The sequence below is a fragment of the Podarcis cretensis genome (genome assembly GCF_951804945.1).
Source record: "Podarcis cretensis genome assembly, chromosome: 9".
NCBI lineage: Eukaryota > Metazoa > Chordata > Lepidosauria > Squamata > Lacertidae > Podarcis > Podarcis cretensis.
Genome location: NC_137178.1, coordinates 75,148,273 through 75,162,015, shown reverse-complemented (window position 1 = coordinate 75,162,015; position 13,743 = coordinate 75,148,273). Strand labels below are relative to the sequence as shown.

General features: G+C 47.6%; 3 protein-coding genes across 4 annotated transcripts in view; 1 reads left to right on the top strand and 2 right to left on the bottom strand.

Annotated features, from left to right (window-relative positions):
* The window catches only part of EDC3 (enhancer of mRNA decapping 3), a 296,364-nt gene that overhangs the window by 138,622 nt on the left and 143,999 nt on the right, over nt 1-13,743 (top strand). The gene's annotated exons all lie outside the window — the stretch shown is intronic.
* Nucleotides 1-13,743, bottom strand: part of SCAMP2 (secretory carrier membrane protein 2) — a 64,382-nt gene that overhangs the window by 40,678 nt on the left and 9,961 nt on the right. The window lies entirely within an intron of this gene.
* Nucleotides 1,954-11,237, bottom strand: FAM219B (family with sequence similarity 219 member B). Of its 2 annotated transcripts, none has more exons than XM_079991758.1 (6): nt 11,085-11,237; nt 8,610-8,706; nt 7,029-7,122; nt 6,154-6,231; nt 5,677-5,725; nt 1,954-4,879 (listed from the first exon to the last, which is right to left on the bottom strand). In XM_079991758.1, exons 1-6 carry the CDS (start codon nt 11,166-11,168, stop codon nt 4,724-4,726), a joined length of 558 nt encoding a protein of 185 aa, XP_079847884.1. In that variant the 5' UTR covers nt 11,169-11,237; the 3' UTR covers nt 1,954-4,723. The 2 variants fall into 2 exon arrangements, with proteins under 2 accessions (XP_079847884.1, XP_079847885.1); XM_079991759.1 differs by having other exon boundaries at nt 4,742-4,879; nt 5,586-5,725.

Sequence of the window (13,743 nt, the reverse complement as noted above, 5' to 3'; positions counted from 1 at the left end):
CCTGCTTTCCCTGCAGTAGTTTGGAACCTGTTTCCCAAGCAACCAGGAAAAGGTTCCCCCGGCCCAACTAGTGTGCTAAGTTTGGAGGCAGGCTCAGATTTTTGTGGCTTGCAGGGGCTGTGGTTATAAGATGATCAAATTGGCAGCTCATGTTTGGCTTTTGCACCAACAGGAAGAGAATGGCTCTTCCCTTAAAAACATCAGATAACCACATCTTCACTGTATGGTGAAGCTACTTACCGGGAATTTCAAAGTACATGTACCAATAGCTAAAGCAAGTGTTATAATCACTCTGCGCTACCCCTTGCTTCCACCTCTTGCTGAAAAATTCATTGAACGATATAAAAAAATTCCTTCCAGTAGCACCTTAGAGACCAGCTAAATTTGTTGTTGGTAGGAGCTTTCATGTGCACGCACACTTCTTCAGATACCTTGCATGCACATGAAAGCTCATACCAACAACAAACTTAGTTGGTCTTTTAAGGTGCTACTGGAAGGAATTTTTTTACTTTGTTTCGACTACAGCAGACCAACATGGCTACTCTACCTGTAACTAGAATCATTGATTGATGGTGCCCTAAACTCTTGGGTAAGTCAGTGCTATAAATTCAAGCATTGCTAAGGAACAGGCGCTGCCTTGGGGCAGGGCAGAGCGGTGGCCTTTCAGTTGCCACTGGCTTACAGCTCCCATCATCCAGAACCATTGGCCATTCTGGCTGATGGGCGTTGGGGTCCTGTAAGATCTAAAGGGTCAAAGGTTCCTCACCCAAAGTTCAGTTCAGTGGCTTGGGAAGCAGAAAGCCCAGCCACTCTACCTTCAATACAGTTTGAAGTTGCAGTGTTCTAAGTTGTTGCTTACGGAGGGAGGGAAAGTCCACTTTCGCTTCCATTCAACAACTCTGGTTTGATTTGCATGCTCATTCATTTGGGGCTCAGTATATTTCAGCAAAGAGAATTGCCCCAGTTTCTCTTTAGCTTCCCGCCAAATATGAGTGTGTCCTTACCACAGCAGAGTGCCAAGCAGGAGCGACTGTTGTCTTCTGCATAATGATTCTAGAGATAAAAGTGCAGGGGGGAAATACAGAACCTTCAGAGACTGAAATAACAGTTATAAGTGAAAAGAAATAGGATTTTGGGGGACTGGCAGAATACATGCGTTGTCTTAAGGGGTTGTGTATCAGAATTTAAATCTTGAGGTCATCCGTCAAATGGATTTTGACTCCAGACTCTGGCGCTGCAAATTGTAGAGCTGTCGTTTCAGCATTTGACATTTTGATAGCTGCAGTCAACCACTTCTTACCATTTGTGTTAAGAGATGTGTGGACCCAGTTCTACACTTTATACAAACTATTTTGTTCCTAAATTAACTGGAGGTTTGAGATGTATGTACAGAGTGTGTGCAAGTAAAGACCCCTGGAAGAGCCAGTATTCCTGCTACCATTGTACTGTATTCCGTATTTCACAGCTATAGTTATAGCTAATAATCCCCAAAGAATGAAACAGGGAGAAATTCAGATGGGTTCAGAAACAAAAAAATCTTCCCACCAGTGTAAAGCATCAGTTGTTTTAAGAGTCAAATGCAACAAGTTAAAGTTGACTAAATAAAGAAGGTGCTGTAGAGGACAGGCCCTGAGAATAACCTGTCTGGTGTATGTTTTTCTTGGGCTAAAGTTGCTTTTAAAATTGCATTTTCAAAAGGCCGAATAAAGAGCTTTGTCCAAGTAAGATGAGGTTAGGACATTCAAAACCTTGAAGGAGCATGGGAGGCGGAAAGAACAGCAGGCTGGAGAGACTCCCACAAATGCCAGGAGAACCACAGGCTCCTTACGTCTACTATGAACGGCCTCTTGCCCTCCTCCTCCACCACCACCACAGTGGACCCCAGGAGGAATCCTACTGCAGGCCTCTTCAGTAACACGCAGGTAAGGAACAAACATTTCACATACAAAAGGATCCAAGCCTTGTGAATACAAGGTAGAGTTTTATTAATGCACACTTCCCTTGCTCAGTAAATATAAAACTATTTGCTAGATAGTTCTCTGCATATACAATAACATTAATATCCAATAAGATTGTGCCTTTCAAGGTTGGTTTGTGTTTCAATTTCACTTCATTTAATGCATTTCAATATTTTAAGGCAGCTTATTAAACACATTATAGGACAGTCACTGAACTCCTTTTTCCACCCTGAAACCCCAACATACACAACACTGTCAGCCCGCCAAGCTTACTTTGCAGCAGAAAGCGGGCAGTTTTCTCTCTACAGGTCTACTAGTGTCCTGGCTCTCCACTGTCCACCTCATCTAACGTTACACACTATTAAAAGCTTACTGCAACTAGGACTGAACAGCTTGAACCTGTCCAAGAACATCAACCTTTTACCATGGAGAAGTTGTCTCCAGAGGATGCTGCAGGCAGCACAAATAAATATAGAAAATGAAAGGCAGCTGGGGGTGGGGACAGTTGCCTATGTAACCCAGTGGCTGCACCAGCAACCAACTCTCTCTACTGAAGGGCTGGAAAGTGCAGAGTTCACTTGGCCGCCTCCTGCTAAGCATGTTCCCCAGTGAATAAACACTGGCCTGTGTTATGGCCTATCTCTTGACAAATAATTCTAGCAAAGCACATATATCCAACTGGAAATGGCCTCCTGGGTGCCATTCACCTGGGAACAGCTAAACAGAGCAGAGAGAACTCCGGTTTAGGGTCAAGTCTGCCAAGTAGGGCAAGACTATCTCATCCCTACTGGCAAGTTTTCCAGGAAATGGGGTGGGGGGGTGGGAAGCAGCCGCCACTTTTAGCTACTTACAGTAACAGAGGACAATAGTGCAGTGGCATCTTGCTCAAGTTGTGTTAGTGCCTTCAGAGACCTCTGGATCTCTTGCTACTAAAGCTTCAGTTTAGACGGCAGAGGTAATAGCCTGCTGTGGTCCCCAGACCAAGGCAGCAAAAGGGGGGTCCCGTTCATACGGATTTATTACTCAATGAGGCTGCCCAAATATACAGGGCACATCTTCCTCCCTCAACCTAGTGCCTTCCAGGTGTTGCTGGACCGTAGCTCCTTAATCGCTGGCCATGCTTAGGCTGAAAGCACCAGCACAACTGGAAAGCACCAGATGGAGGGGAGATCATGGCCCCAACTTGCATGCTAGCAGAGTACCTCACAAAGCAACACTCACAAATGCTGGCAATTCCTCCCCTCCCTGTTCTCCACAACTGCCACATAAAGTGAACTACAGCTGGTGCTAGCGAATCAGAAAGGCTAGATCGCAGCTCTTGCTCACAAGCGTCACTTAGTGTGCATGGAAAACACACTATGCACTGCTTGAAATCAAAAGGAGGCTGCATGAGCCAATTCTAATTATGGGGAAATTAAGTCAGAATAGCAGGAACTGATGCAGGGATGGGAGACCTGTGGCCCACTAGATCAAGCTTCCTCAACCTGGTACCCGCCAGGGACTGGGGGAGACGCCAGGGACTGGGGAGACTCCATATCCCATCAACCCTACACAGCAGGGCCAACAGGGATGATGGGAGCTGAAGTCCAACAGCAGCGCTTGGATGGCGCTTGGAGTCACACCTGGTCTAGACCCCTCATCACACAAAGGCAGGCAACACAGAAATGAGGCTATGGGCGCTAGCACCTTAGCCTTCCTCCTCTGCTTGGTCTCTATTCACTTCGGAAGAGGGTAGGGGAGAGGCACAAGCATGTCTGAATCAGCACCAGCTCCCCAGTCAAAGTGAGGCAGCCATGACCTAAACCAACCAGGATTCTCATCCGGAGCCAGGGATGTCAGATTTGTTGGCCCTTTTGCCAGGGAGGACCAGCCTCCAAGGCAAGGCAAGTGAACCCTTCCCCTCTATCTGTGGGAGGGGAGGAATACACCTCCCTCCCACGCCAAGAAAAAAGGTTCAGTAGGTCCATTTTTCACCAGGCCAAGACTTAATGCTGAGGGTCAATTTGAGACGATGCAGCAGCTGGTGAAACTGTTTTGAAAGCTCCTCAAGGGAAAGGGGTGAGAGCAGCAGCTTCCAGGCAGCAAAGCCAGCAGAGGGCTGGGTGGGAGTTCAATAGACTGCGAGGAGCTAGCAGGCGGTGCTCCATCCATGCAGCTTGATAGAGGAACTTCTCCATCCCAGAAATCCGCATGACAACATAATAGTCCAGCTCTACAAGGACCGCAGGAGGCTGTGGCTCAAGCACGAGTCCAGGAAAGGATCCTGAGCAAGTGAGGAAAATCTGTTTGACGCGATGTAGTGATTGCTGTGCTCCCCCCCCCCCATTGTAATTTTTGTAAACTAAAGTTTTAACTTGTCCTAGTCCATTCTTCATTCCCTTTCACAAAAAAAGCTTGGCTGTTTGCCTTTAAGGAGGAAAACGCTTGCCCTGTCCTCTTCTTCCATCTGCATCTTTCTCCAAAGGCTTTCCCAGGCAAGGGAGCCAGCTGGCTCAGAGCCTTGCAAGGGCTTCCACTTAACAGTCCTGTATGTGCACCACAGATAAGAGCTTCAAGAGGCTGGTTGGTGCCCGGGCAAGTGCAAGCCGGGCAACGGTGCACCCCGCTTTCCCAGCCACCAAAGCACCCTCTTCCTGCTCCCTATCGGCTTGGTCAAGGCTCGGTGCCAGACTCCATTGCCTCTGCTGGACCTCCAGGCGTCTGAAAGGAAGGGGGGAAAGTGCTGGGTTTTTGACCTGTGCAGTGCAGTCCTGCTCTTTGGATCCTTACTGGATGGAGCAGGAGGCAGACTCCCCAAAGCAGCAGGGACATGGTGAGGATGACACAGGCTTGGGAGGGATGAGGTCAAGGTCCTCGTCGTCTGGGATTTCATCGAGGCGATACCCATCTTGCAGCAGCTGGCGGCTGAGATCCTGGTTGACCTGAGAAGCAAGAGGAGGGACAAGCTGAAAACATCTGCTGGAGGACTATGGAATTAGACATGGCCTGCTGGTTATCAGTTTGTGGTAACACGGAGGCAAGGTTTTCCACTGGTGGAATCAGTGACTTGCATTGCGCTCCATGCAGAAATATGAGAGCCCCATCAGTAGTGGCATTCTGCTGGCTCTTGAAGACACACCGGCTGAGGCAAGCATTCTCCTGAACTTGAACTTCCTGATCTAATTACCTTAACTGTTTTTACCCCACTGTTTTACTTGCTATGCTTCTTCACTGTTTTCTTTTATTGTGCATTTTAATTATGGTTGTTTTTTTTCAAATCCTAAGAACACTTAAGAGCATATTCCTATGCTTATCTATTCAGAACTGTGTCCCCTTATAGGACTGGACAGGAAGAAAGGCCTGGAGAGCTCTCCTTCCTAGCAAGCATGCCAGTGAGAAAATGCAGGTGTGTGCACACACTTCCATGTCCCTACATTTCCTCACTCATGGTCAGTCACAACATGCTTACTGGGACACATGCACACACAAAGCACGCTCTCCCATCCCTGGCAACTGGCTGGCTAGAGATGGAGTCTGACAGCATCTGGAGGGTCTTTGCACCCCAAGATTAATGAGCAGGCAACATGAGCGCCTGAGGTTCATCTTGCACCCCACCCCCACCTGCCATAAAAGCCTTTGCTCACTAACCATCAGAAGGTCAAAGAGACAGGCAGACAAACCCCACCACCTGCAGGTCAATTTCATTGCCTGTAAGGAGCAAGCCATGCACCAGACTTGCCTCTGCAGAGGAGTAACCGGAGGAACATCTTGATTCCAGCTCCTCATCACTAGGAGAGAAAAACACCAAGGGTCAGCACAAACTGAAAGGGTATTTCTAGCACACTTCTGGCTCCCAGTTCTCTGCTAAGAATGAATAGGGTTTTGTGACATGAGAGGAAGTTTGTCTCCCATAAGAACATAAAATGACCCTGCTGGATCAGACTAGTCCAGCATCCTATTCCCAGAGCAGCCAGCCAGATGCTTCTGGGAAGCCCACAAGCAATGCTGACTCCTGCCATTGCTCCCCCATATCTTCAGGGGAAGACTGTTTCTGAAATTGGAAGCTCTACAGGGCTAATGTGACTGGTATCCCGTTCACAGACTGATCCTCTTTGCTAACACTCCTTTTTAGAGCCATTTAAAATTGGTGGCAATGCTCAAACTGTTTTGGCCTTCCCTACCCACAATCAGCAAGCAGGTCCCACTCACCCCTCACCTGTCAGAGTCCAGGGACACCAGGGTTTCATCTGAGATCTGGCTGAGGGCAGCATAGCCCTTGTTGAACTTCACTGACCTAGAGAAAGAGGCAAAAACCAATATGAAGCACCTGAGAGTGGGGGAAGGGGAAGGGGAAGGGAAGGGTGTTGGTGCAAAGGACATTGTGTCACTCAGGCAGAAGATGGCCTTGGGCAAGTCACTGTCTCAACTGGACAAACCTGATGTGGCTTTTGGCACCGACTCAAGGTGCAAAAAAGTCAGGTTCTGTTATCTGCGTATTCTGGAAGCACATTTCAAATCATTCAAAGCTGAATCCTGCAGTCAAGGCTGACTTATCAACAACGGGGACAGAGGAAGCTACCTCAACCAAGTGAGCCCGTTTGTGCTCTGCACCAAGCAGGACTGAACTCGGAGTATCAGCAGATCTGCAGAAGTACAATCCTGCTTGGTTCAAAGCTTCAGAAGCTCCTGACACCCAGCAGTATGATGCCAGGTGAGTACAACTTGCCCCCAAAGGCCTGGCAGGCCAAATGCAGAGGACTCTTTGCCCAAGCCTGGCCCACAGCTCTCCACTTTCAGACAGGAGTGTCTCCCAGCCCCACCTGGAGATCTCGCGGACTGAACCTGGCACCACCTTCCTACAACGCAAGAGCTTCTACCTCTGAGCTGCACTGGCCCATCTCTTTAATTGTGCCATTTCTGGAGGCCTTTGGCTGCTTTTCTGAATTCACCCCATCACGGGGAGCAGTAGAGAGAGCGCTAGATTAGGTTAGCAGGACACCAACGTTAGCAGCCTAACCTAACACATGCGGACTTGTTAAGGGTCACAAAAAAGCCCAAAATCCCCCCAAACAGTAAGAAAATGGACTAGACCTCTTGGCTGGTAGCTTGGGCTGGTGCCGGACGGCTCCTGAGAATGCGCCTCCCTTCCTCCGCAGCATCGCCTTTGCCATCTCACGATGTTTCTCTGCAGCCCACAAAATGACCAAGGCAAACTCAGTGAATATTTGCTGTATTCCACGTTCCTGGGGAGGATCGCCTCCCTTAAACCCCACCCCACCAGCCAAGTGCTGCCTGTGGGGCAAGTTCAGACAAATATTTACTGCAAAGGGACAGCAGAAAAACCCACTCTGGGGAAAGGCTGCCTGCACAGGACATGAATCATCTGAATCCTCTAGTTGCCCAGGAGATGCCAAAACACACTCTCAGGGGTTTGCCATCTATTAAAGTGGGTTGGCGTGACAACTATGCTGTGCAAGCCATCTTGGGGAAGTCCCAGGGGTTCCCACCCCTGCAGCAAACATTTGGGTGAATCCACACCACCTGCTGGTGTTGCAAAAACGCTTCCAGGTGTAGGATGGGGTGTAGAACATAAAAGACCTGCAGCTGGATCAGGCCAAAAAGGGCCCATCCAGTCCAGCATCCTGTCCTCGCATTGGCCAACCAGATGCCTCAATGGGAAAGCCACATGCATAACCTGAGCGTAACAATACTATTTCCACTTGCGCATCCCAGCAACTGGAATAAAGAGGCTTCCTATCTGAAATAGTGGGGGGAGCACCTAGTTATTGTGGCTGGTAAGCATGGACGAGCCTTATCCTCCATGTCATTGCCTTGCCTTGCTCCTGCAGCAAGGAGAGAGCACTTTCTGCTCAGCAGTGAAGAAACCACAACTATTTCTGCCTTCCTAGTTAAGTCAGTAATTTCCATAGAAAATAATTAATCCATGAAACCCTTTGACATCCCACCCCCGTGTCTGTACCTTGCTGGATGGCTGGGGAGCCTGTGCCCCTTCAGATTTGTTGGGCTACATCTCTCATTGTTGAGGCCACAGGAACGCTCCACCCCTGCTCCTCCACAATGAAGCTCAAGCAGGAACAATTGCCATCACTTCTTCTCCTGCCTACATTGTCACTTCTTTCATGGCTGTACATGGCTCACAGTAAGCAGGTATTGAATTATTGTTCCTCCTAACAGCAATTTAGATCCAACTAGAGACGAGTGGAGGCTTTGGTCAAATCATGATAAAAGTGGGGTATTTCAGACGGATTCTCTGAGGCAAAGTGGGATCTGCACAAGGTAACCGGAGTCAAAGCAGGGATGCCCTCAAGGTGCCTCAGAATCTTGGGGACACACACACTAACTACAAACTAATGTCTGCTAAAAGCAAAACTAATGTCTCTAAATTGACCCTGCAAGGGGTGACTCATCCCGTCTCAGTGCTCTGAATACCCCAGTTATTGACGAACACGAGTGCGAATGGTGCTACTGTGCAAATGAGCTGCTTATGGGCTTCCTGTGGGCATCTTACTGGCCACTGTGGGAAGAAGACACTGAGCTAGGTGAGCCTGCAGTCAGGCTAAGCAGGGTACTTCCATGGCTCCTCAAGCAGTGAGCCCACCATACTTGTGAAGGCTGTGCCCTCATGTAACGTAGATTCCAGTCCTGACTTACGTAGCTTATCCTGAATGGAAGGAGTTTTGCTCATGAGGTACGGCCCCCTTTTCTCCACTGGTGTTTCCCTGCTTGTCCTCTTCTTGTCCCTCTGCCCCTGTCAGAAGGAGACATTTGACAGCCATTATACCCCAAAGAGAACACAGAAGTCCAAAGCAGGGGAGCTTTCCTGCCTTCGACTGATGCCCAGCTTTTTACTTATTTCATTGTTGGCCCCATATCAAACACATGCCTGTTTTATTTACTGCAAGATGCACTTTCATGTGTTGCCCAAAAAGGGAGATAGAAAGTACAAAACAACCACAAATATAGTATATGAATCCCCTTAATTTCCAAGGTTCAGGCTGTGAGAGCCATTATGTAGCCAAAACAGCACCATCCATTTACAAGGAACAGATATCAGCAGGACTGCCATGGATGCAGAATGTTGATGGGACTATTAGCAGGGGGAAAGAAACCTGGGGTAGGAAGGAATAGAGTGGGTAATATACCGAATGGGGAGCACTCTGCTGATGAACACCTGACTAGCTAACAACCCAATCATACACCCCCTGCCCGCAAAAAAATAATAATGGTGTCCAAATTCAACCCTCTCTCATAACAGGACCTTCAGCCTATATGGCAGTATATATGAGATGGGGGGGGGGAGGGTTGTCTCAGGTCCTCAACTTTCAGAATCCTCCTTTACAAACACCTGAGCCCCATCACAGAGAACATCTCCCATCCATTTGCCATGATGGGCAAAACTGGCATTTCTGCTGGCCACAGATTCCGTTCTCAGAGCAGGTGCCTTTGCTCTTATCCAGCAGGGAAGAAGAGGCTTAAGAAGAGCCTGGCTGCTGGATCAGGCCAAAGGGGGCCCATCCAGTTCAGCCTCCTGTTCCCAGTATACCTGAAGGAGCGTCTCCACCCGCATTGTTCTGCCCGGACACTGAGGTCCAGCGCCGAGGGCCTTCTGGCGGTTCCCTCACTGCGAAAGCCAAGTTACAGGGAACCAGGCAGAGGGCCTTCTCGGTAGTGGCACCCGCCCTGTGGAACACCCTCCCACCAGATGTCAAAGAGAACAAGAAGTACCAGACTTTTAGAAGACATCTGAAGGCAGCCCTGTTAAGGGAAGCTTTTAATGTTTGACGGACTACTGTATTTTAATATTTTGTTGGAATCCGCCCAGAGTGGCTGGGGAAACCCAGGCAGATGGGAAGGGTATAATTAATATATATATATATATATATATATATATATTATTGTTATTATTATTATTATTATTATTATTAATTATTACAGTGGCCAACCAGATGCCCCGAGCGGAAAGCAGGCGAGGAGAGGGGCCGGAGCCCAAGAAGCAACACTCCCTTCCTGTGGCTCCCTGAGCGTTCCTTCCATGGCCCAAGGAGGCAGAGCACAGCCTCCATCACGCCCAGCTGTGGGACAAGCTTGCTTCTTCTCCACGAAGCCCTCTCCTCCTCCTGCGGGAGGGAGTTCCGCAGTTGAGCTGCGCCGCGAAAGGAACTCGCTCCTTCCACCCCTCCAGCGTCCAGCTCGCGCGTCTGAGGCCGTTGGAAGGGGACCCCGCAGGTCATCTACGCGAGCCCCGAAAGCCCCAGCAGGCGCCCCAGTCAAGCTTGCAAAAATTTATCATTTGCCCAATAATAATTGCTGGAAGTGTAATGAGACTGAAGGTACTTTCTATCACCTTTGGTGGACCTGCCTGAGGATCAAAGCCTTTTGGGAAATGATCTATAATGAAATTAAGAAAGTCCTAAAGTGGACTTTTCCTAAGAAACCTGAGGCTTTTCTTCTGGGCATGGTCGGCCAATTGGTGTTAAGGAAGGATAGGACGTTTTTTATGTACGCTACGACAGCAGCAAGAATTCTTCTCGCAAAGTATTGGAAGACACAAGAACTACCTACTCTGGAAGAATGGCAGACAAAGGTGATTGAATATATGGGACTGGCAGAGATGACCGGCAGAATTTGTGACCAAGGGAAAGAGACAGTGGAAGAAGACTGGAAGAAATTTAAGATATATCTTTAAAATTACTGTAAAATTGAGGAGTGTTAGATGTCAGGGAAATAAGAAACAGAGAATTGCAGCTGTAACTAATAAGTCAAAGAAAAAGGAATGTAATGAAAGTGAATTAAATAATTAATTATTGGAGAATCGCTAAAAAAAAAAAATGTTAAAAATAAGGATGCAGCAAAAGGGAGGTATGGGGAAGTCGGAGAAACAAGGGGTATGAAAACAGGATTATGAAACTATACATGTTTATATGTTTTTGTTTGTGTATGTGAGTGTGTTGTTTGTTTTTATTTGTGTTGGAAAACCAATAAAAATTATTTAAAAAAAAAAAAAGAAAGCCCCAGCAGGCGGCCCCCCTCCCAAGCAGAGCAGCCGGCAGTGGAGCCTCCCTGGCCAGGAGCAGCCCACCCGCCCTGAGGAGCCCCGGCAGGAGAGGCCCCGGAAAGGCCACGCACCGTGTCTCTGCTGGGCCCGGGCAGCGTCGCGGCCTCCCTCCGACCCGGAGGCTCCGCTCCGCCTCCCGCCGCCGCCGCCTCCATCGTCGCTGCCCTCACGGCGGCACCGACACGAAGCCACGCCTCCCGCTCACGTCTCCCTGCCGGCTCCCCCCCCATTGGTTTGTTTTCAAGCGGCCTGCCCCTCGTCCTCTCGCGTTAGCCGTTGAGGAGAGACCAACCAACCAGCGAGAGGAGGAGCCGGAAGAGCCTCTGAAAGGCGGGGACGGGGGCGGAGGCGACGGTCTAGGCTTCCGGAGGTGTCGTAGTCTGTGGTGTGCTCCGCTGCTCTCGGAGTCGCAGAGCGGGGGCAGGAGATGCGAGAGGGAGAGTGGGGGCGGGGGCTGTACAGGGGGCTCAAGGCCTAGTTATCACGGGGGAACGGGGCGTTAGAATCATAGAATCATAGAGTTGGAAGAGACCACAAGGGCCATCGAGTCCAACCCCCTGCCAAGCAGGAAACACCATCAGAGCACTCCTGACATATGGTTGTCAAGCCTCTGCTTAAAGACCTCCAAAGAAGGAGACTCCACCACACTCCTTGAGTTAGTAGGGAAGCTTTTAATGTTTGATGTATTACAGTATTTTAATATTTTTTTTGGAAGCCGCCCAGAGTGGCTGGGGAAGCCCAGCCAGATGGGCGGGGTATAAATAATAAATTATTATTATTATTATTATTATTATAGTTAGCTTTCTGATTAAACGCACTTTCCTGCCACCACAAATCCCTGCAGATAGAAAAATAGTGCATCAAGGGAGTGGCTCTAACTAGGGTTGCCATATCTCAAAAAGTAAGATTCCTGTTCCTTTTTTTTAAATGTATTTTTATTAAAGATTTTTTTGATTTACAAAAGTATGTGCAATGGCTCTCTCTCGTATGTTTTTTCCACGTAACACTTTAAAAAAAAAAACAAAAAAAAACCAACAAACTGGTTTCATTTGTTGACCTTTTTTTAAGGAAACCACCACAATGGATGAGCTTTTTGGGGGGCATCCTACCCCAAAAACAATGATTTTGAGCTTCTTGAACAGTTAGCGCTTTTTTCATGACACTGCCATATATCCAGGTTTTCCCTGGCATTTTGCTAATTTGGCAACAATCCCCCCCAACACCATTTTTTACACCCCAAAACCAGGACATGTCAGGAATTTTCCTGACATATGGCAAGCGGGCAAGCCTCTCTGGGTAATGAATGAGTCTCTGTGCCCCACGGAACATGGAATTGTTGTGGTGCTCTCCCTTTGTTCCCTCTCATGTGCAAAAGCACACTATCTTGCTCCCAAGTCAAATTCAGCGTGTGAATGCTCGTGTTTGGCTCAGTTGTAAAGGAGCAGATCAGGACCCCCCATAGTCTCCAGGCAGATGAATAGCTGGTCCAACAGGCCACTGACACACCTGGAGTGAATGGCAGATACATTGTCTGACGGCTGCAAGCGCTGCTTCTCAGGGGCCCTCTCTCACATTCCAGGAATATCAGTGTTTTGATGCAATTGACTAAAACAGAACTGGCTGATGTGTGGCCCTCTTGTTGGGACTGCAGCTCCCATCAGGCCCAAGCATCATGGCCAACAGATGATGATGGGAGTTTAAATCCAGCACCAGGAGGGTCACAGGTTAAACACCTCTGGCATACAAAGTAATGGTGTAGTGGGCTTGTTCATTCATACAATAATCAACCTAGCAGTTCGAAAGCATGCCAGTGCAAGTAGATAAATAGGTACCGCTGTGGCGGGAAGGTAAACGGTGTTTCCGTACGCTCTGGCAGTTGTCACCGTCCTTCGTGTGCCAGTAGTAGTTTAGTCATGCTGGCCACATGATCCGGAAAACTGTCTGTGGACAAACGCAGGCTCCCTCGGCCTGAAAGCGAGATGAGCGCCGCAACCCCATAGTTGCCTTTGACTGGATTTAACTGTCCAGGGTCCTTTACCTTTACTTTTTACCTTACAATGATCATATAAGAAGTCTTACTATACGATTCTGCAATTTACAATTCACGTGAAGAGGCAAGGAAGCCTTGCTATCTGACCAATAGAAATCTTAAGGGTTATCTGTATTCCTTGCACAGATTCATATTATTTTGTTTGGGGTTTTTTTTTTTTTTGTGTGTGTGTGTATATACACATATATATAATCCATTATATTTTATGTATTTCTTGCTTACCAGTATCACTCAGATAATATAAGTAGTATAATGAGAATTACTGGAAGTTATATATTTTAATTTGTCATGTAAGTGTAATATATTGTATTTGTTTCTGTCTGTTTCTTTACTTTTTTATTTTATTTTATTTTATTGTTTCTATTCATTTGTAGTGTTTTTTGTTTTGTATGTTATGTAACTCACGGGTATTTGTTTATGTGAAAATTAATAAAGATTTTCTATATAAAAAAATCTTAAGGGTTATTACCAGTTGCACTCAGTTCTCTCCAATTTTAAACATGCCCCATTGATTTCAATCTGATCTAAGCTCAATGAACTTTGTCTGGATCCTTATTTAGTACCTCCAACTTACAGGACTCCACTAAATATTGATCAAATACCTTCAAGCATTTCTGCCATCTCAAGAGCTAAAAATTTGCATTGCTGTAGTAGTACTATATTTATCATGAATTATGGAA

Bases quoted from the DNA above. Each gene is read 5' to 3' on its own strand.
- FAM219B (XM_079991758.1), bottom strand. From the start codon at position 11,168: ATGGAGGCGGCGGCGGCGGGAGGCGGAGCGGAGCCTCCGGGTCGGAGG. The intron at 8,707-11,084 runs GTGCGTGGCCTT...TCCTTCTGACAG, and splicing joins CCGGGCCCAGCAGAGACACG to GGGCAGAGGGACAAGAAGAG. The intron at 5,726-6,153 runs GTGAGGGGTGAG...TTTCTCTCCTAG, and splicing joins GTGTCCCTGGACTCTGACAG to TGATGAGGAGCTGGAATCAA.